Source organism: Haliotis rubra, unplaced genomic scaffold, assembly GCF_003918875.1.
Source record: "Haliotis rubra isolate DU_JTF1 unplaced genomic scaffold, ASM391887v1 Scf1010, whole genome shotgun sequence".
NCBI classification, from domain to species: domain Eukaryota; kingdom Metazoa; phylum Mollusca; class Gastropoda; order Lepetellida; family Haliotidae; genus Haliotis; species Haliotis rubra.
The window spans coordinates 238,162-262,952 of record NW_025764905.1 but is presented as its reverse complement, the minus strand read 5'-3'; the positions used below and the strand labels follow the sequence as shown (position 1 = coordinate 262,952).

General features: G+C 36.9%; 1 protein-coding gene across 1 annotated transcript; it reads left to right on the top strand.

Annotated features, from left to right (window-relative positions):
* Positions 1–1,339: 1,339 nt before the first annotated feature.
* Positions 1,340–24,170, top strand: LOC124269205 (kielin/chordin-like protein). The gene is made up of 5 exons (XM_046704222.1): positions 1,340–1,482; positions 1,983–2,132; positions 4,322–4,465; positions 22,103–22,237; positions 23,990–24,170. The coding sequence occupies exons 1-5, from the start codon at positions 1,428–1,430 to the stop codon at positions 24,115–24,117; spliced, it is 612 nt and encodes a 203-aa protein (XP_046560178.1). The 5' UTR covers positions 1,340–1,427; the 3' UTR covers positions 24,118–24,170.
* Positions 24,171–24,791: the final 621 nt, after the last annotated feature.

Sequence of the window (24,791 nt, the reverse complement as noted above, 5' to 3'; positions counted from 1 at the left end):
ATTTGCCTGGAACCGATTGAATAGAATATTTCAAAGCCGTTTTATTTATTTTTTTGTGAAAAGTTATAACTGTGGGGTAACAGTTTGCTCATTTCTGCACATTGTACTAATATCAGCAATTGATACATTACTCGAGGTTCTTGGTAGGCTGTAACAATAAGAGAGTGAGTAAACAAGAGCTATCATAGGCGCACACCCCCACCCCCTTTGTCCTGAAAGTTTATTTAATGACCATTGAAACTCTCGTGGAAATGGAGTGTGCACCCCTCCTTTCTCAATAGTGTGCACACACACACATACACCCCCTTTCTCAAAAAGCTGTATCCGGCCCTGGCTACTATGTTGTGGTCCAATTAGGGGGCCATGAAGGGGAAGAGGTGTCCATGAAACGATGTGTAGTAAGCGTGCTCAGCGAGTGAAGGATTGAGTGAGTTAGGTTTAACGCCACTTTATAGGTATTCCAGTTGCAGCACAGCATGCCAGCTGAATGTCGGAGGACAATTCAAAAGTGATGTAGATGTTGTGCGTTTACCACTTGAAACCTACAGGCAGGTTTATGGTGCTGACGGTCCTAGAAAACAAACAACCGGGAGTCGAACTCACAGTCATGTATGTTTGTATGCGCATGAATTAAAGGTGAACCTTCCACCAACACAAACACAAACGTCCGTATCCTGAATGCTACTAAATGCTAGAGACTAGTTGCTCACTGGACGCTGTATTCAGAATCTGATTATTATTACCCCGGATCACCCAATGTGCCTGTCAGGCGCTAGAAGGTTATAGACACATGACTTATCCCACCGGGTACCCATTTACTGCTGGGGGAACAAAGGGTAAACAGAGGCAGTTTTAAACAATGCTGTTTTAAGCATGCTGTTTCCATACACGTGAAACAGGTTTAAAGATCTAACACATTATTACTCCGGATAACCCAAGCTGCCTGTCAGGCGCTTATAGTCACATGACTTATCCCACCGGGTACCCATTTAATGCTGGGTGAACAGAGGCAATTTTAAACAAACTCACTTGCCTAAGGTATCACGTGTGTTTCGTTGTGGACACGACTGAAGTCCTAGAAACTCTCAGGAGTCAATCTGCCAAACACGGTCACCCATCCAAGGACATCTCCGTACTCAACGGTGCTTGGCTTCAACTGATTTGCATCCCCACATGGGTACAATGTCTGAAGTCTTCCGCTGTGATGTTGCTGGAATATTGCTAAAAGCGGCGTAATACCAAACTCAGTCAGTCAGTCAACTGATTTGTGACCTGAGCTCTATGCACAGGACCACACGTCACAACATGTACCAAGACAGTGATAAGATAGATATCTAACACGAGGTCAACGTGGCATTGCTTCTACTACAAGGTACACCCAAGTACTATCGGTCATTCTTATCTGTTGTATATACCTTTTGTCCAATATGGCGAAGTTAACTTTCATACTGCTTGCCATATGTATCGGATCATCAACCCAAGGTGAGACCACAATAATAATCAAATGTGAGTGAGGTTAACGCCGCCGACAGTGTAGTGAGTGAGTATAGTTTTACGCCGTTTTAGCAATATTCCAGCAATATAACGATGGAGGACACTAGAAATGTCCTTCACACATGGAATAGAATCCGTGTCTTCGACGCAACCAGCGAACGCTTTAAACGGTGGGTTACCCAACCGCCTCGAGTCCGAAAAGCTTAATTACAAACTCCATTTTCTCAGACTGCTCATTCTTGTTTAAAAAAAACTATTGTTTTGTGTGTTTGTTTGTTTAACACGGCACAAAGTCATGTGACTCTACTTCGGAAATAACAGAATATCCAGATTCCTCAATTAATGGTTTTATGTAACAAATGGCATACTAATAGCTAAGATAATAAGATAAACAATGTTAAACAACCAGTAAGGAAGGCACGTTAAAAGGATGGACCTAAAACACTATGTTACTTACAACAACTGTATAATATCTCTGATTGCTGAAGAGACACTGATGAAGTGTCAGAGCGGTGGCCGCACCTACAACTTTGGACAAACGTACGTGGAGGGCAGCTGCGACCTCTGCAGCTGTGAACTGACCGGGCCAAAATGTCACAGGGGTGTATTGTGTATGCTGGGAAAACGCGACAATGGAGGTAAGATGGCAAACGCCTTGGTCGTCTAGCATTCCTGGGTTTACTAAAAGTATCAAGAACCCTTATGCTCCACTCAGGGGCGTAGCTACCATTATAAAACAAAGCCCAGGATGACACATGATTGCTGCTAAAAAGGTTGGGCAAGCACTCAATACTATCTAAAATATATATCTTTGCAACCTATCGGACTTACAAGAAAAAATTGGCATGCTACGCGCCTGGATCAACTAACCGAATTTTATTTAGGTGCACCAAAGAAGCCACTAAAGATGCACACAATTAACTGAAAAATGACTAATGTGAAAGATACAGGTAGAGGGCGAGTGTTGCTAGAGACCTCAGATTGTGCCCTTTTGTAAGGTGTTTTAGAAGAGTTATATTTTAAGTTAGTCGTTTATGATATTTTAAGACACATCTATGTTTCTAACACTGGTTTAACATATGAATACTCTCTCAGAACTTTACTATGAGCTTCTAACACTGATACCTTGTCATTATGTGCTAAACATGTTACAGATGTTTCTGTGTACTTCTTGTTTACTATAACTGCACTTTCTACCTCTTGTCACTGTACCCCCATTGTACCCCGTCTTGTACCCCCACTTGTACCCCCATTGTACCCCCACTTGTACACCCAATTGTACACCCACTTGTACACCCACTTGTACCTCCATTGTACCCCACTTGTACCAAACTTGTACACACAATTGTACACACAATTGTACACCCACTTGTACCCCCATTTGTACATCCACTTGTACCCCATTGTACACCCACTTGTACACCCACTTGTACCCCCACTTGTACCTCCATTGTACCCCCACTTGTACACCCAATTGTACATCCACTTGTACCCCCATTGTATCCCCACTTGTACTTCCATTGGACCCCACTTGTACCCAACTTGTACACACAATTGTACCCCCACTTGTACCCCCACTTGTACATCCACTTGTTCCCCCATTGTATCCCCACTTGTACCTCCATTGTACACCCACTTGTACCCCCATTGTACCCCCACTTCTACACCCATTTGTACACCCACTTGTACACCCACTGTGCCCCCACTTGTACACCCACTTGTACACCCACTTGTACACCCACATGTACACCCACTACACCCACTTGTACACCCACTTGTACACCCACTTGTACACCCACTTGTACACCCACTTGTACACCCACATGTACAACCACATGTACAACCACTTGTACACCTACATGTACACCCACTTGTACACCCACTTGTACACCCACTTGTACACCCACTTGTACACCCACTTGTACACCCACATGTACACCCACATGTACACCCACATGTACACCCACTTGTACACCCACATGTACACCCACATGTACACCCACATGTACACCCACATGTACACCCACTTGTACACCCACATGTACACCCACATGTACAACCACATGTACACCCACTTGTACACCCACATGTACACCCACTTGTACAACCACTTGTACACCCACTTGTACAACCCACTTGTACACCCACTTGTACACCCACTTGTACACCCACTTGTACACCCACTTGTACACCCACATGTACACCCACATTGTACACCCACTTGTACACCCACATGTACACCCACTTGTACAACCACTTGTACACCCACTTGTACACCCACATGTACACCCACTTGTACAACCACTTGTACACCCACTTGTACACCCACATGTACAACCACTTGTACACCCACTTGTACACCCACTTGTACACCCACATGTACAACCACTTGTACACCCACTTGTACACCCACTTTGTAGATAATACATAACCCGTGAAGATCCGGGTTAAAACTGGTCTTCAGCAATCCCAGCAATGGTTTGCCTCGCGGACTTGGTTGACACATGTCATGGTATCCCAGTTGCGTAGGTCGATACTCATGCTGTTGATCACTGGATTGTCTGGTCCAGACTCGATTATTTACAGACCGCCGCCATCTAGCGGCAATAGTAACTCCATCTGAAACAGTGCATATCACAATGAAGGACGTAATCCATAAAACACGACGAATGATGTTTATAAAAAATAAATGAACGCAGGAATTCAACATTTTTAGGGGTGGGTAGAAGAATTTGTAAGCGATTAGTAACAGCTTCAGGAGCATCTTACATTTGGTTTCAGTAAACGTTTCATGGTTTGATGTAAAATAATACGTTTTCTCCTCTAGCTGTTGATACGCCGACATGTGTACAAAACGGAGTCACCTACCACGTGGGTGACACCTTCAGCGACGGCTGCAACACCTGCATGTGTGACAAGTGGGGACCACTCTGTACTGCTATGTACTGTGGTCAACAACTCGCCAAGAGAGGTATAACAGTTTTGTGAGTGCGTGCGTCTGTGCGTGCGAGCGTGCGTGCGTACCTTCGTGCGTGCGAGCGTGTTTGGGGTAGACTATTGGTGGGATTATTAGGGTGAGGGTGTCCACATGGTCATGTGTACAGCAGTTCTCTTTCCGGAGTGACGTCCCTTCATTGTGTCAGCATCTGCAGATTATTATCCTTACCCATGGTCAGTTAGTGACATATCTCAGCTATATAAGTAACGGACTACAGTTTCCTGATAGACAAAAGGACGACAGACACACACACACGCACGCACGCACACCCACAATCACAATAACATATTCTAATCCATTCATCACCAAAACAGCAAAATTCTGGTCTTTCAGATGAAGCAACAATCCGAAATATAGACAACAAAGTACTCTAAACTACAAACTCTAATTACCACTGATTTTAGTTCGTATTACTTTAGTTCGTTAAACGACTAAATATACAGTCAGTTGGGGACACAAACATAACCGTGTTCGTTATAACCATGTTCGTTATAACCATGTTCGTTATATCCGTGTTCGATATAACCATGTTCATTATAAGCATGTTCGATATAACCGTGTTCATTATAAGCGTGTTCGTTAAAATCGTGTTAGTTAAAAGCGTGTTCGTTATAACTCTGTTCGATATAATCGTGTTAGTTATAAGTGTGTTCGATATAACCATGTTCATTATAAGTGTGTTCGTTATAATCGTGTTAGTTATAAGCTCGTTCGATATAACCGTGTTCATTATACCTGGGTTAGTTATAAGCGTGTTCGATATGACCGTGTTCATTATACCCCTGTTAGTTATAACCGTGTTTGATATAACCATGTTCGTTATAATCGTGTTCGTTAAAAGCGTGTTCGATATAACCCTGTTCATTATAATCGTGTTAGTTATAAGCGTGTTCGATATAACCGTGCTAGTTATAAGCGTGATCAATATAACCGTGCTAGTTATAAAACGTGTTCAATATAAGCGTGTTCGCTATAAGCGTGTTCGATATAACCGTGTTAGTTATAAGTGTGATCAATATAACCATGTTCGTTATCATCGTGTTCGATATAACGGTGTTAGTTGTAAGCATGTTCGATATAATTGTGTTCATTATAAGTGTGTTCGTTATAATCGTATTAGTTAAAAGCATGTTCGTTATAACTCTGCTCGATATAATCGTGTTAGTTATAAGTGTGTTCGATATAACCGTGTTCATTATAAGTGTGTTCGATATAAACGTGTTCGTTATAATCATGTAAGTTATAAGCGTGTTCGATATAACAGTGTTCATTATAAGCGTGTTCGTTATAATCGTGTTAGTTATAAGCTCGTTCGATATAACCGTATTCATTATACCTGTGCTAGTTATAAGAGTGTTCGATATGACCGTGTTCATTATACCCGTGTTAGTTATAAGCGTGTTCATTATAACCGTGTTCGATATAACCGTGTTCATTATAAGCATATCAGATATAACCGTGTTCGTTACAATCGTGTTAGTTATAAGCGTGTTAGTTATAAGCGTCTTCGATATAACCATGTTCGTTATAATCGTGATCGGTATAAGCATGTTTGATATAATCGTGTTCATCATACCCGTGTAAGTTATAAGCATGTTCGATATAGCCGTGTTCGATATAACCGTGTTCATTATAAGCGTGTTCGATATAACCCTGTTCGTTATAATCGTGTTAGTTATAAGCGTCTTTGATATCACCATGTTCGTTATAATTGTGTTCGATATAACCGTGTTCGTTATACCCGTGTTAGTTATAAGCGTGATCAATATAACCATGTTCGTTATAATCGTGTTAGTTATAAGTGTGTTCGATATAACCATGTTCATTATAATCGTGTTAGTTATAAGCGTGTTCGATATAACCGTGCTAGTTATAAGCGTGTTCAATATAACCGTGTTAGTTATAAGCGTGTTCAATATAACCGTGTTAGTTATAAGCGTGTTCAATATAACCGTGTTCGTTATAACCGTGTTCATTATACGCGTGTTCGATATAACCGTGTTCATTATAATTGTGTTCAATATAACCATGTTCGATATAACAGTGTTCATTATAAGCGTGTTCGTTATAATCGTGTTAGTTATCAGCTCCTTAGATATAACAGTGTTCATTATACCTGTGTTAGTTATAATCGTGTTTGATATAACCGTGTTCGATATAACCATGTTCATTATAAGCGTGTTCGATATAACCCTGTTCGTTATAATCGTGTTAGTTATAAGCGTGTTCGATATAACCGTGTTCGTTATACCCGTGTCAGTTATAAGCGTCTTGGATATCACCATGTCCGTTATAATCGTGTTCGATATAACCGTGTTAGTTATACCCATGTTAGTTTTAAGCGTGTTTGATATCACCATGTTCGCTATAATCGTGTTCGTTATAAGCGTGTTCGATATAACCGTGTTCGTTATACCCGTGTTAGTTATCAGCTCCTTAGATATAACAGTGTTCATTATACCTGTGTTAGTTATAACCGTGTTTGATATAACCGTGTTCGATATAACCATGTTCATTATAAGCGTGTTCGATATTACCCTGTTCGTTATAATCGTGTTAGTTATAAGCGTGTTCGATATAACCGTGTTCGTTATACCTGTGTCAGTTATAAGCATCTTCGATATCACCATGTCCATTATAACCGTGTTCGATATAACCGTGTTCGTTATACCCGTGTTAGTTTTAAGCGTGTTCGATATAACCATGTTCGCTATAATCATGTTAGTTATAAGCGTGTTCGATATAACCGTGCTAGTTATAAGCGTGTTCAATATAACCGTGTTAGTTATAAGCGTGTTCAATATAACCGTGTTCGTTATAATCGTGTTTAATATAACCTTGTTTGATATAACAGTGTTCATTATAAGCGTGTTCGTTATAATCGTGTTAGTTATCAGCTCCTTAGATATAACAGAGTTCATTATCCCTGAGTTAGTTATCAGCGTGTTCGATATAACGTTGTTCATTATACCCGTGTTAGTTATAACCGTGTTTGATATAACCATGTTCGTTATAATCGTGTTCGTTATAAGCGTGTTCGATATAACCGTGTTCGTTATAATCATGTTCAATATAACCGTGCTAGTTATAAGCGTGTTCAATATAACCGTGTTAGTTATAAGCGTGTTCAGTATAACCGTGTTAGTTATAAGCGTATTCAATATAACCGTGTTCGTTATAATCGTGTTCTTAATAAGCGTGTTCGATATAACCGTGTTCGTTATAATCATGTTCAATATAACCATGTTCGATATAACAGTGTTCATAATAAGCGTGTTCGTTACAATTGTTTTAGTTATCAGCTCCTTAGATATAACAGTGTTCATAATACCTGTGTTAGTTATAAGCGTGTTCAATATAACCGTGGTCATTATCAACGAGTTAGTTATAACCATGTTTGATATAACCGTGTTCAATATAACCATGTTCATTATAGGCGTGTTCGATATAACCGTGTTCGTTATAATCGTGTTTAATATAACCTTGTTTGATATAACAGTGTTCATTATAAGCGTGTTCGTTATAATCGTGTTAGTTATCAGCTCCTTAGATATAACAGAGTTCATTATCCCTGAGTTAGTTATAAGCGTGTTCGATATAACGTTGTTCATTATACCCGTGTTAGTTATAACCGTGTTTGATATAACCATGTTCGTTATAATCGTGTTCGTTATAAGCGTGTTCGATATAACCGTGTTCGTTATAATCATGTTCAATATAACCGTGCTAGTTATAAGCGTGTTCAATATAACCGTGTTAGTTATAAGCGTGTTCAGTATAACCGTGTTAGTTATAAGCGTATTCAATATAACCGTGTTCGTTATAATCGTGTTCTTAATAAGCGTGTTCGATATAACCGTGTTCGTTATAATCATGTTCAATATAACCATGTTCGATATAACAGTGTTCATAATAAGCGTGTTCGTTATAATTGTGTTAGTTATCAGCTCCTTAGATATAACAGTGTTCATAATACCTGTGTTAGTTATAAGCGTGTTCAATATAACCGTGGTCATTATCAACGAGTTAGTTATAACCATGTTTGATATAACCGTGTTCAATATAACCATGTTCATTATAGGCGTGTTCGATATAACTGTGTTCGTTATACCCGTGTCAGTTATAAGCGTCTTCGACGTCACCATGTCCGTTATAATCGTGTTCTATATAACCGTGTTCGTTATACCCGTGTTAGTTTTAAGCGTGTTCGATATAACCATGTTCGCTATAATCGTGTGAGTTATAAGCGTGTTCGATATAACTGTGCTCGTTATAAGCGTGTTCAATAAAACAGTTTGTTCGTTATAAGCGTGTTCAATATATCTGATTTCATTATAAGCATGTTCGATATAGCCGTGTTAGTTATAAACGTGATCAATATAACCATGTTCGTTATCATCGTGTTCGTTATCAGCGTGTTCGATATAACAGTGTTAGTTATAAACGTGTTCGTTATAAGCGTGTTCGATATAACCATGTTCGTTATGAGCGTGTCCGTTATAACCGTTTTCATTGCAAGCTTGTTAAATATAACCCTGTACATTATAACCATGTTCGTTATAATTGTGTTTGTTATAAGCGTGTTCGATATAACCATGTTAGTTATAATTGTGTTAGTTAAAAGCGTGTTCGATATAACCGTGTTTATTATACCCGTGTCAGTTATAAGCGTCTTCGATATAACTGTGTTCATTTAACCCGTGTCTAGTTATAATCGTGTTCGTTATACCCGTGTTAGTTATAAGTGTGTTCGATATAACCATGTTCGTTATAATCGTGATCGTTATAAGTGTGTTCGATATAACCATGTTCATTATAATCATGTTAGTTATAAGCGTGTTCGATATAACTGTGCTAGGGATAAGCGTGTTCAATATAACCGTGCTAGATATAAGAGTGTTCAATATAACCGTGTCAGTTATAAGCGTGTTCGATATAACCGTGTTCGTTATAACCGTGGTCTGATATAAGCGTGTTCGATATAACCGATTTCGTTATAATCGTGTTTAATATAACCATGCTCGATATAACAGTGTTCATTATAAGCATGTTCGTTATAATCGTGTTAGTTATCACCTCCTTAGATATCACAGTGTTCATTATACCTGTGTTAGTTATAAGCGTGTTCGATATAACCATCTTCATTATACCCGTGTTAGTTACAACCATGTTTGATATCACCGTGTTCGATATAACCGTGTTCATTATAAGCGTGTTCATTATAAGCGTGTTCGATATAACCGTGTTCGTTATAATCGTGTTAGTTATAAGCGTGTTCGATATAACCGTGTTCGTTATACCCGTGTCAGTTATAAGCGTCTTCGATATCACCATGTCCCTTATAATCGTGTTCGATATAACCGTGTTCATAATACCTGTGTTAGTTTTAAGCGTGTTCGATATAACCATGTTCGCTATAATCTTGTTAGTTATAAGCGTGTTCGATATAACCGTGCTAGTTATAAGAGTGTTCAATATAACCGTTTGTTCGTTATAAGCGTGTTCAATATAACCGAGTTCATTATAAGCATGTTCGATATAGCCGTGTTAGTTATAAGCGTGACCAATATAACCATGTTCATTTTCAACGTGTTCGTTATAAGCTTGTTCGATATAACCGTGTTCATTATAAACATGTTAAATATAACCCTGTTCGATATAACCGTGCTAGTTATTATTGTGTTAGTTATAAGCGTCTTCGATATAACCGTGTCCGTTATACCCGTGTTAGTTATAAGCGTGATCAATATAACCATGTTCATTATGATCGTTTTCGTTATTATAAGCGTTTTCAATATAACCGTGTTAGTTATAAGCGTGTTCAATATAACCGTGTTAGTTATAAGCATGTTCAATATAACCATGTTCGTTATAACCGTGTTCGTTATGAGCGTGTCCATTATAACCGTGTTCATTATAAACATGTTAAATATAACCCTGTTCGATATAACCGTGCTAGTTATTATTGTGTTAGTTATAAGCGTCTTCGATATAACCGTGTTCATAACCGTGTTCGTTATAACCATGTTAGTTATAAGCGTGTTTGATATAACCATGTTCGTTATAATCGTGTTCTTTATAAGAGTGTTCGATATAACCGTGCTAGTTATAAGCGTGTTCAATAGAAACGTGTTAGTTATAAGCGTGTTCGATACAACACTTTTCGATATAACCGTGCTAGTTATAAGCGTGTTCAATATAAACGTGTTAGTTATAAGCGTGTTCGATATAACCCTGTTCGTTATAATCGTGTTAGTTATAAGCGTGTTTAATATAACCGTGTTCGTTATAAGCGTGTTCAATATAACCGAGTTCATTATAAGCATGTTCGATATAGCCGTGTTGGTTATAAGCGTGATCAATATAACCATGTTCGTTATCACCGTGTTCGTTATAATCGTGTTCGATATAACCGTGTTAGTTATAAGCGTGTTCAATATAACCGTGTTAGATATAAGCGTGTTCAATATAACCGTGTTCGATATAATAGTGTTTGTTATAAGCGTGTTCGATATATAACCGTCTTTGATATAACCGTGTTCGTTATAAGCGTGTCCGTTATAACCGTGTTCATTATAAGCATTAAATATAACCCTGTTAAATATAACCCTGTTCAATATAACCATGTTCGTTATAATTGTGATAGTTATAAGCGTGTTCGATATAACCGTGTTCGATATAACCATGTTCATTATAATCGTGTTAGTTATGAGCGTGTTCGATATAACCGTGCTAGTTATAAGCGTTTTCGATGTAACCGTGTTCGTTATAATCGTGTTCTTAATAAGCGTGTTCAATATAACCGTGTTCGTTATAATCGTGTTCAATATAACTATGCTCGATATAACAGTGTTCATTATAAAGCGTGTTCGTTATAACCGTGTTCATTATAACCGTGTTAGTTATAATCGTGTTCAGTTATAACCTGTGTTAGTTATAAAGCGTGTTCGATATAGCCGTGTTCGTTATAAACGTGTTCGATATAACCGTGTTCTATTAACCGATATAACCATTGTTCATTATTATAACCGTGTTTCGTATAACCGTGTTCGATATAACCGTGTTCGCCGTAACTATGTTATAATAAGCGTGTTCAATATAACCATGTTCGTTATAATCGTGTTATAATATAAGCGTGTTCGATATAACCGTGTTAGTTATAAGCGTGTTCAATATAACCGTGTTAGTTATAACCGTGTTCATAATAATCGTGTTCGATATAACCGTGTTCGTTATAATCGTGTTTAGTTATAAGCGTGTTCGATATAACCGTGTTCGTTATTATAAGCGTGTTCGTTATAAGCGTGTTCGATATAACCGTGTTCGTTATAATCGTGTTCAATATAACCGTTCGTTATAACCGTTTCTTATAATCGTGTTAGTTATCAGCTTGTTCGATATAACCGTGTTCATTATACCTGTTTTAGTTATAACCGTGTTTGTTATAACCGTGTTCGATATAACCGTGTTCATTATAAGCGTGTTCGATATAACCTTGTTCGTTATAATCGTGTTAGTTATAAGCGTGTTCGATATAACCATGTTCGTTATAATCGTGTTCGATATAACCGTGTTCGTTATAACCGTGTGTTAACCAGTTATAACCGTGTTCGATAAGCGTGTTCGATATAACCGTGTTCATTATAATCGTGTTCGTTATAAGCGTGTTCGATATAACGTGTTTATTATAAGCGTGTTGTTCAATATAACCGTGTTCGTTATAAGCGTTCAATATAAGTGTTCAATATAACCGTGTTCATTATAAGTTGTTAATATAACCATGTTCGTTATAATCGTGTTATAATATAAAAGCGTGTTCAATATAACGTGTGTTAGTTATAAGCGTGTTCAATATAACCGTGTTAGTTATAAGTGTGTTCAATATAACCATGTTCGTTATAATCGTGTTTGTTATAAGCGTGTTCGTTATGTTCGTATTGTTCGTATAACCGTGTTCGTTATAAGCGTGTTTGTTATAACCGTGTTACCGTTATAACCGTGTTCGTTATAACCGTGTTCGTTATAACCGTGTTCGTGTTCGTTATAACCGTAACCGTTAATTTCATTATAAGCGTGTTCAATATAACCATGTTCAATATAACCGTGTTAGTTATAATAACCATGTTCAATATAACGTGTGTCTTATAAGCGTGTTCAATATAACCGTGTTCGATATAATCGTGTTCTTTATAAGCGTGTTCGATATAACCGTGTTCGTTATAATCGTGTTCAATATAACCGTGTTCGATATAACAGTTTTCATTATAAGCGTGTTCGTTATAATCGTGTTAGTTATCAGCTCGTTCGATATAACCGTGTTCATTATACCTGTGTTAGTTATAAGCGTGTTCGATATAACCGTGTTCGATATAACATGTGTTCATTATAACCGTGTTTAACCCGTATAACCTTGTTCTAACCGTGTTCGTTATAATCGTGTTAGTTATAAGCGTGTTCGATATAACCATGTTCGTTATACCCGTGTTAGTTATAAGCGTGTTCGATATAACCATGTTCGTTATAATCGTGTTCGATATAACCGTGTTCGTTATAACCGTGTTCGTTATAAGCGTGTTCGATATAACCATGTTCGTTATAATCGTGTTAGTTATAAGCGTGTTCGATATAACCGTGTTCGATATAAGCGTGTTCGTTATAATCGTTATTATAACCGTGTTCAATATAACCGTGTTCAGTTATGTTCGTTATAAAGCGTGTTCAATATAACCGTGTTAGTTATAAGCGTGTTCAATATAACCATGTTCGTTATAATCGTGTTCGTTATAAGCGTGTTCGATATAACCGTGTTCGTTATAAAATGCGTGTTCAATATAACCGTGTTAGTTATAAAGTGTGTTCAATATAACCGTGTTCATTATAATGCGTGTTCGATATAACCGTGTTCGATATAACCGTGTTAGTTATAAAGCGTGTTCGATATAACCGTGTTCATTATAAACCGTGTTCAATATAACCATGTTCGTTATAATCGTGTTAGTTATGTTTGTTCGATATAACCGTGTTCATTATAATCGTGTTCGATATAACCGTGTTCAGTTATAACCGTGTTCGATATATAACCGTGTTAGTTATAAGCGTGTTCAATATAACCATGTTCAATTAACGTTATAATCGCGTGTTCGTTATAATCGTGTTCGATATAACCGTGTTCATTATAAAGCGTGTTCAATATAACCATGTTCGTTATAACCGTGTTCGATATATAAACCGTGTTCAATATAACCGTGTTAGTTATATAAACGTGTTCGTTATAAACGTGTTCGATATAACCATTTTCGTTATATAATCGTGTTCGATATAACCGTTATAACCGTGTTTTCGCTATACCCGTGTTAGTTATAAGCGTGTTCGAAATAACCATGTTCGTGTTTCGTTATAATCGTGTTCGATTTAAGTTATAAAGCGTGTTCAATTTAACCATGTTCATTATAATCGTGTTAGTTATAAGTGTGTTCGATATAACCGTGCTAGTTATAAGCGTGTTCAATATAAACGTGTTAGTTATAAGCGTGTTCAATATAACCGTGTTAGTTATAAGCGTGTTCAATATAACCGTGTTCGTTATAATCGTGTTCTTAATAACCGTGTTCGATATAACTGTGCTCGTTATAATCGTGTTCAATATAACCGTGTTCGTTATAATCATGTTCTTAATAAGCGTGTTCGATATTACCGTGCTCGATATAATCGTGTTCATTATACCTGTTTTAGTTATAACCGTGTTTGTTATAACCGTGTTCGATATAACCGTGTTCATTATAAGCGTGTTCGATATAACCTTGTTCGTTATAATCGTGTTAGTTATAAGCGTGTTCGATATAACCATTTTCGTTATACCCGTGTCAGTTATAAGCATCTTTGATATCACCATGTTCGTTATAATCGTGTTCGATATAACCGTGTTCGTTATAATGTGTGTTCGTTATAAGCGTTCGTATAATCGTGTTCATTATAATGCGTGTTAGTTATAATAAGCTTTCAATATAACCATGTTCGATTATAATCGTGTTAGTTAGTTATAAGCGTGTTCAATATAACCGTTTAGTTATAACCGTGTTCGTTATAATATTATAAGCCGTTCGATATAACCGTGTTCGTTATAATAATATAACCGTGTTCGTTATAATCGTGTTATAACCGTGTATAACGTGTTATAATCCGTGTTCGTTATAATCAGCATAACCGTGTTCATTATAACCGTGTTCGATATATAACCGTGTTTATAACCGTTATAACCGTGTTCATTATAAAGCGTGTTCGATATAACCATGTTCGTTATAACCGTGTTAGTTATAAGCATCTTTGATATAACCATGTTCGTTATAATCGTGTTCGATATAACCGTTTCGTATACACGTGTTAGTTATAAGCGTGTTCGATATAACCATGTTCGCTATAATCGTGTTCGTTATAAGCGTTAGTTCGATATAACGTGCTAGTTATATAGCGTGTTTTCAATATAACCGTGTTCGTTATAAGCGTGTTCAATATAATCATGTTACTTATAAGTGTGATTAATAACCATGTTCGCTACCATGTGTTTATTAGCGTTATAAACCATGTTCGTTATAATCGTCGCTAAAGTGTTTCAATATAACCGTGTTAGTTATAAGCGTGTTCAATATAACCGTGTTCGTTATAATAAGCGTGTTCAATATAACCATGTTCGTTATAATCGTGTTTTGTTATAAGCGAGTTCGTTATAAGCGTGTTCGATATAACGTGTTCGTTATAAGCGTGTTAGTTATAACCGTGTTCGATATAACCGTGTTCGTTATAACCGTGTTAGGTATAAGCGTGTTCGTTATAACCGTGTTCATTATAAGCGTGTTATAACCGTAACCATGTTCAATATAACCGTGTTAGTTATAATCGTGTTAGTTGTAAGCGTGTTCGATATAACCGTGTTCGTTATAAGCATGTTCGATATAACCGTGTTCGTTATAAGCGTGTTCCATATAACCGTTCGTTATAACCGTGTGTTAGTTATAACAGTGTTCATTATAACCGTGTTCGTTATAATGGTGTTAGTTATCAGCTCGTTCGATATAACCGTGTTCATTATATCTGTTTTAGTTATAAGCGTGGTTTGATATAACCGTGTTCGATATAACAGTGTTCATTATAAGCGTGTTCGATATAACCTTGTTCTTTATAATCGTGTTAGTTATAAGCGTGTTCGATATAACCATGTTCGTTATACCCGTGTCAGTTATAAGCATTTTCGATATCACCATGTTCGTTATAATGGTGTTCGATATAACCGTTTTCGTTATACCCGTGTTAGTTATAAGCGTGTTCGATATAACCATGTTCGCTATTATCGTGTTCGTTATAAGCGTGTTCGATATAACCGTGCTAGTTATTAGCGTGTTCAATATAACCGAGTTCGTTATAAGCGTGTTCAATATAACCATGTTAGTTATAAGCGTGATCAATATAACCATGTTCGTTATCATCGTGTTTGTTATAAACGTGTTCGATATAACCGTGTTAGTTATAAGCGTGTTCAATATAACCGTGTTAGTTATAAGTGTGTTCAATATAACCATGTTCGTTATAATCGTGTTCGTTATAATCGTGTTCGTTATAATCGTGTTCGTGTTATAATATAACCGTGTTCGATATAACCGTGTTCATTATAATAGCGTGTTCGATATAACCGTGTTCATTATAAGCTTGTTCAATATAACCATGTTCGTTATAATCGTGTTAGTTATAAGCGTGTTCGATATAACCGTGTTCATTATAAGCTTGTTCAATATAACCATGTTCGTTATAACCGTGTTAGTTATAAGCGTGTTCAATATAACAGTGTTATTATAATCGTGTTCGTTATAAGCGTGTTCGATATAACCGTGTTCGATATATAGTTCGCGTGTTCAATATAACCGTGTTAGTTATAACCGTGTTCGATATATAACCGTGTTCATTATATAACCGTGTTAGTTATAAACGTGTTCATTATAAGCGTGTTCGATATAACCCTTTTCGTTATAATCGTGTTAGTTATAATCGTGTTCGATATAATCGTGTTCGTTATAACCGTGTTAGTTATAAGCGTGTTCGATATAACCATGTTTGTTATAATCGTGTGTTAGTTATAAGCGTGTTCAATATAACCATGTTCATTATAATCGTGTTAGTTATAAGCGTGTTCGATATAACCGTGCTAGTTATAAGCGTGTTCAATATAACCGTGTTAGTTATAAGCGTGTTCAATATAACCGTGTTAGTTATAAGCGTGTTCAATATAACCGTGTTCGTTATAATCGTGTTCTTAATAACCGTGTTCGATATAACCGTGCTCGTTATAATCGTGTTCAATATAACCGTGTTCGTTATAATCATGTTCTTAATAAGCGTTCGTTCGATATATAATACCCATGTGTTATAATATATAAGTGTTCATATAAGCCGTGTTGTTCATATATACCTGTTTTAGTTATAACCGTGTTTGTTATAACCGTGTTCGATATAACCGTGTTCATTATATAGCGTGTTCGATATAACCTTGTTCGTTATAATCGTGTTAGTTATAAGCGTGTTCGATATAACCATTTTCGTTATACCCGTGTCAGTTATAAGCATCTTTGATATCACCATGTTCGTTATAATCGTGTTCGATATAACCGTTTTCGTTATACCCGTGTTAGTTATAAGTGTGTTCGATATAATCGTGTTCATTATAAGCTTGTTCAATATAACCATGTTCGTTATAATCGTGCTAGTTATAAGCGTGTTCAATTTAACCGTGTTCGATATATCCGTGTTAGTTATAAGCATGTTCGATATAACCGTGTTAGTTATAAGCGTGTTCAATATAACAGTGTTCGTTATAATCGTGTTAGTTATAAGCGTGTTCGATATAACCGTGTTCATTATAAGCGTGTTCAATATAACCATGTTTGTTATAACCGTGTTCGATATATAACCGTCTTTGATATAACCGTGTTCATTATAAACGTGTTCATTATAAACGTGTTCGATATAACCCTTTTCGTTATAATCGTGTTCGATATAACCGTGTTCGCTATACCCGTGTTAGTTATAAGCGTGTTCAAAATAACCATGTTTGTTATAATCGAGTTCAGTTATAAGCGTGTTCAATCTAACCATGTTCATTATAATCGTGTTAGTTATAAGTGTGTTCGATATAACCGTGCTAGTTATAAGCGTGTTCAATATAAACGTGTTAGTTATAAGCGTGTTCAATATAACCGTGTTAGTTATAAGCGTGTTCGATATAACCGTGTTCGTTATAATCGTGTTCTTAATAAGCGTGTTCGATATAACCGTGCTCGTTATAATCGTGTTCAATATAACCGTGTTCGTTATAATCGTGTTCTTAATAAGCGTGTTCGATATTACCGTGCTCGTTATAATCGTGTTCAATATAACCGTTTTCGTTATAATCGTGTTAGTTATCAGCTTGTTCGATATAACCGTGTTCATTTTACCTGTTTTAGTTATAACCGTGTTTGTTATAACCGTGTTCGATATAACCGTGTTCATTATAAGCGTGTTCGATATAACCATTTTCGTTATACCCGTGTCAGTTATAAGCATCTTTGATATCACCATGTTCGTTATAATCGTGCTCGATATAACCGTTTTCGTTATACACGTGTTAGTTATAAGCGTGTTCGATATAACCATGTTCGCTATTATCGTGTTCGTTATAAGCTTGTTCGATATAACGTGCTAGTTATTAGCGTGTTTTCAATATAACCGAGTTCGTTATAAGCGTGTTCAATATAATCATGTTACTTATAAGTGTGATTAATATAACCATGTTCGTTATAATCGTGTTCGTTATAAGCGTGTTCAATATAACCGTGTTAGTTATAAGCGTGTTCAATATAACCGTGTTAGTTATAAGTGTGTTCAATATAACCATGTTCGTTATAATCGTGTTTGTTACAAGCGAGTTCGTTATGAGCGTGTTCGATATAACGTGTTCGTTATGAGCGTGTTTGTTATAACCGTGTCCGATATAACCGTGTTCGTTATAACCGTGTTAGGTATAAGCGTGTTCGTTATAACCGTGTTCATTATAAGCCTGTTCAATATAACCATGTTCAATATAACCGTGTTAGTTATAATCGTCTTAGTTGTAAGCGTGTTCGATATAACCGTGTTTAATATAAGCATGTTCGATATAACCGTGTTCGTTATAAGCGTGTTCCATATAACCGTGTTCGATATAACAGTGTTCATTATAAGCGTGTTCGTTATAATGGTGTTAGTTATCAGCTCGTTCGATATAACCGTCTTCATTATATCTGTTTTAGTTATAAGCGTGGTCGATATAACCGTGGTCGATATAACATGTTCATTATAAGTGTCTTCGATATAACCTTGTTCTTTATAATCGTGTTAGTTATAAGCGTGTTCGATATAACCATGTTCGTTATACCTGTGTCAGTTATAAGCATCTTCGATATCACCATGTTCGTTATAATGGTGCTCGATATAACCGTTTTCGTTATACCCGTGTTAGTTATAAGCGTGTTCGATATAACCATGTTCGCTATTATCGTGTTAGTTATAAGCGTGTTCGATATAACGTGCTAGTTATTAGCGTGTTCAATATAACCGAGTTCGTTATAAGCGTGTTCAATATAACCATGTTAGTTATAAGCGTGATCAATATAACCATGTTCGTTATCATCGTGTTTGTTATAAACGTGTTCAATATAACCGTGTTAGTTATAAGCGTGTTCAATATAACCGTGTTAGTTATAAGTGTGTTCAATATAACCATGTTCGTTATAATCGTGTTCGTTATAATCGTGTTCGTTATAAGCGTGTTCGATATAACCGTGTTCGTTATGAGCGTGTTAGTTATAAGCGTGTTCGATATAACCGAGTTAGTTATAATCGTATTATTTCTTAGCGTGTTCGATATAATCGTGTTTAATATAACCATGTTCGATATAACCGTGTTCGTTAGAAGCGTAAGCGTGTTCAATATAACCGTGTTCGTTATTATCGTGTTAGTTATAAGCCTGTTCGATATAACCGTGTTAGTTATAAGCGTGTTCAATATAACCATGTTCGTTATAATCATGTTCGATATAAACGTGTTCATTATAACCATGTTTGTTATAATCGTGTTAGTTAGAAGCGTGTTCGATATAACGTGTTCGTTATAATCGTGTTAGTTATAAGTGTGTTCGTTATAAGCGTGTTCGATATGATCGTGTTCATTATAACCGTGTTCAATATAACCATGTTCGTTATAATTGTGTTAGTTATAAGCGTGTTAAATATAACCGTGTTAGTTATAAGCCTGTTCGATATAAAGGTGTTAGTTATAAGCGTGTTCAATTTCACCATGTTCGTTATAATCGTGTTCGTTATAAACGTATTAGTTATAAGCGTGTTCGTTATAACCGTGTTCATTATAATTGTGTTCGTTATAAGCGTGTTCAATATATCCATGTTCGTTATAATCGTGTTAGCTATAAGCCTGTTCGATATAACCGTGTTAGTTATAATCGTGTTCAATATAACAGTGTTCGTTATAATCGTGTTCGTTATAAGCGTGTTCGATATAATCGTGTTCATTATAAGCGTTATAATCGTGTTCTTAATAAGCATGTTTGATATAACAGTGTTCGTTATAAGCGTGTTCGTTATAAACGTGTTCGATATAACCGTGTTCAATATAACCGTGTTGGTTATAAGCATGTTCGATATAAACGTGTTTGTTATAACCATGTTCTTAATAATCGTGTTAGTTATAAGCGTGTTCGATATAAGCGTGTTCGATTTAACAGTGTTCATTATAAGCGTGTTCAATATAACCATGTTCGATATGACAGTGTTCATTATAACCGTGTTCAATATTACTTTGTTCGTTATAATTGTGTTTGTAATAAGTGTGTTCAATATAATCGTGTTTGTTGTAATGGTGTTCATTATACGTGTGTTCGATATAACAGTGTTCATTATAAGTGTGTTCTATATAACAGTGTTCATTATAAGTGTGTTCGATATAACAGTGTTCATTATAAGTGTGTTTGATATAACAGTGTTCATTATGAGTGTGTTCAATTTAACCATGTTCGTTATAATGGTGTTCATTATAAGTGTGTTCAATATAACCGTGTTCGTTATAATGGTGTTCATTATAAGTGTGTTCAATATAATCGTGTTCGATATAACAGTGTTCATTATAAGTGTGTTTGATATAACAGTGTTCATTATAAGTGTGTTTGATATAACAGTGTTCATTATGAGTGTTCCATATAACCGTCTTCGTTATAATTGTGTTCTTAATGAGCGTGTTTGATATAACTGTGTTATTTGTAATCGTGTTCAATATAACCGTGTTCGTTATAATCATGTTCGTTATAAGCATGTTCGATATAACCGTGTTCATTATAAGCGTGTTCAATATAACCATGTTTGTTATAACCGTGTTCGATATATAACCGTCTTTGATATAACCATGTTAGTTATAAGCATGTTCGATATAACCGTGTTCGTTATAATCGTGTTCATTATAATTTGGTTCGATATATAACCGTCTTTAATATAACCGTGTTAGTTATAAGCGTGTTCGATATAACCGTGTTAGTTATAAGCGTGTTTAATATAACCGTGATGGTTATAATCGTGTTCGTTATAACCGTGTTCGATATAAACGTGTTCCATATAAACGTGTTCGTTATAACCGTGTTCGTTATAATCGTGTTAGTTACAAGCTTGTTCGATGTAACCGTGTTTGTTATAAGCGTGTTCAATATAACCATGTTCGTTATAATCGTGTTAGTTATAAGTGTGTTCGATATAACCATGTTCCTTATAAGCGTGTTCAATATAAGCGTGTTCGATATAACAGTGTTCATTATAAGCGTGTTCAATATAACCGTGTTCGTTATAATTGTGTTTGTTATAAGTGTGTTCAATATAACCGTGTTCGTTGTAATGATGTTCATTATAAGTGTGTTCGATATAACAGTGTTCATTATAAGTGTGTTCGATATAACAGTGTTCATTATGAGTGTGTCCGATATAACCTTGTTCGTTATAGTGCTGTTCATTATAAGTGTGTTCAATATAACCGTGTTCGTTATAATGGTGTTCATTATAAGTGTGTTCAATATAATCGTGTTCGATATAACAGTGTTCATTATAAGTGTGTTCGATATAACAGTGTTCATTATAAGTGTGTTCGATATAACAGTGTTCATTATGAGTGTGTTCGATATAACCGTGTTCGTTATAATGGTGTTCGTTATAAGTGTGTTCGATATAACCGTGTTCGTTATAATGGTGTTCATTATAAACTTGTTCGTTATAACTGTCTTCGTTATAAGCGTGTTCGATATAACCGTGTTCGTTATAAGGATGTTCGATATAACCGTATTCGTTATAAGCATGTTCGATATACCGTGTTCGATATACCGTGTTCTTTATACCCGTGTTTGATATAACCGTATTCGTTACAACTGTAATTCACTGTACCATGTGACAGAAACATTCACTGTACACCTGAAAGGCACGACACCTTCTTCATGTAGCTTTCATGTTAAAGCGCGTGAGAATAGATTCCTTACAAACCTGTTCATGTTCCAGGCAGTACGTGTGAGTATGCGGGAGTCAGCCATGCCTTAGGAGACACCTTCTCTACCGGATGCCACTATTGTGTTTGTGAGGACACTGGCCCAAGATGTGTTGCCTTACCCTGCAAGAAACGTCAAGCATCCAAACGTAAGCATTAACAATGAGTTCATGTGTATGGTTTTACGCCGCTTTTAGCAATATTCCAGCAGTCTCACGGCGGGGGGACACCAGAAATGGGCTTCACACATTGCGTCCATATGGGGAATCGAACCCGGGTCTTCGGCGTGACGAGCGAATGCTTTAACCACTATGCTACCCCACAGCCCCTTAGCATGGTAAGGTTGATCAGATCAAAGATGTAAAGGTTTCTCATATTTTAGTATTTTAGCTTCTTCATAAAACATTGGGAAAAAAGGTAAGCTGATTCTGTTGGATGTACAACACCCCGGCCCCTACCCCTAAACAAGGAGTAGAGATTTTATCCGACGTTGAACGTTTGAACTCTATCCTTAACACGTCACGTTGATTGTTTCTACTCTCTCTTCAGTCAGGCCATTAAACAACTCAACTCTGGCAGTGTTAAGTCCAATTCACTGACTCAGCATTAATAGACTTCGCGGCGGATGGACGGGCGGACACACAAATCCAATCCAATAACTTTAGCATAAGACTGACTGACTGAGTAGAGTTTTACGCCGCTTTTAGCAATATTCCAGCAATATCACGGCGGGGGACACCAGAAATGGGCTTAACACATTGTGCCCATGTGGGGAATCGAACCCGGGTCCTCGGCGTGACGAGCCAACGCTTTAACCACTAGGCTACCCCACCGCCCTTTAGCATAAGAAACATACGAAGGGTACATAAAAGTTTTCACAAAGCTGACAACATCACTGTAAGGCTACCTCCCGGAAGATCTGGGTTAGAATTGGTTTTCTTACCTGTAGATATATATAAAATATTGATAATGAAAAAAACAATGTTAGAGACTGAGTATCGTTTCTATTTCAAAATATAGTATTATCATTTTCATGGCATCTGGACAATCTTTTAACCCGTGAAGATACGGGTTAGAATTGATCTTCAGCAACCCATGCTTGTCATAAAATGAGTGAGTGAGTTTAGTTTTACGACGCACAAAGCAATATTCCAGCTATACGGCGGCGGCTAAGCGACCTATTATCGGGTGGTCAGGCTCGCTGACTTGGTTGACACATGTCATTGTATCCCAACTGCGTTTATCGATGCTCATGAATCGGTTATGATGTAAATCACTGGATTGTCTGGTCCAGACTCGATTATCAACAGACGGACGCCATACAGCTAGAATATTGCTAAAAACAGCAGCAGCAACAACAACAACAACAACAAACCTGCCGAACACATTTAAAGCAAACAACGGCAGTTGTACATTTCACTGTGCTGCTTAGACGGTAAAATATTTTCAAGATCTGTTTATATGTAAATGCACAAAAAAACCATATTTGCTAATTATTTTAAATACAATTGATTCTCATCCTCAGTCTCCCATCCAAACTTGTATCTGGACAATCTGATTCACGTTTAACAGAACCTCTTTTTGCGAGTGAGTGAGTGAGTTTAGTTTTCCGCACTAAGCAATATTCCAGCTATATGTCAGCGGTCTGTAAATAATCGAGCCTGAACCAGGCAATCCAGTGATCAACAGTGTGAGCATCAATCTACGCAATTGGGAACCGATGTCAACTAAGTCAGCGAGTCTGACCATCCGATCCCGTTAGTCGCCTTTTACGACAAGCATGGGTTACTGAAGATCAATTCTAACCCGGATCTTCACGGGTTTATTCTTCTTGCTTGTGTAGGTGATGTTATTACATTGAAGTATTTGCTGCAATGATAAACATATTATGAAACTTTCAGCATCGTGCACGCGCGACGGGAAGATCTACAGCGACGGCGAGTATTACGTTCATTCTTGCCAGGAGTGCACGTGTACCGAGGGACATTGGAAGTGTGGTTCTTACTGGATGTGTGAGCTCGGACGATAGTAGACACGTGATCGGACGAAATTCTAATGTGAATAAAATCATTTTGAAGACCACGAAACTGATATTTTCACATTATATTTACTTTTTGTCAAGACGCTATATTTATCGTTGTCAGGTTGCAGTGCCGAGGTAACTAAGATATTAGAAATGGTAATTGAGTCACAGTATAAGGCTAGCAGACTTATAGTAACATGTGACATGCATTTTCATTCTAGATACGTCACTTATATACTCTTTATTGAATGCCTTTAGGTACACATAAATTATGGACAAACTAAAGTTTACATTTGAAAATTGGATTTGCCCTAAATGAAAAACCAACAAAAATATATAACCGTTATCTAATCGTTAATGGACTGAAATCATTCGCAGAAACACTATAACGCTTAGGCCCAAGGACAGGGGGATCACATACATTACCATCGAATAACCATATCTTCATTCGCCACGATCAAGCATTAACGTATGCTTTCTTTTGATCGGTAGTGTAGTAGCATACAGGTTACCTATTGCTTTCGTTCAAGCCGTTCGTACGTATACCCGTGAAGATCTGGGTTAGAATTGGTCTTCAGCAACTCATGCTTGTCGTAAGAGGCCACTGACAGGATCTAGTTGTCAGGCTCGCTAACTCTGCTGACACATGTCATCGTATCCCAATTGTGTAGATCGATGCT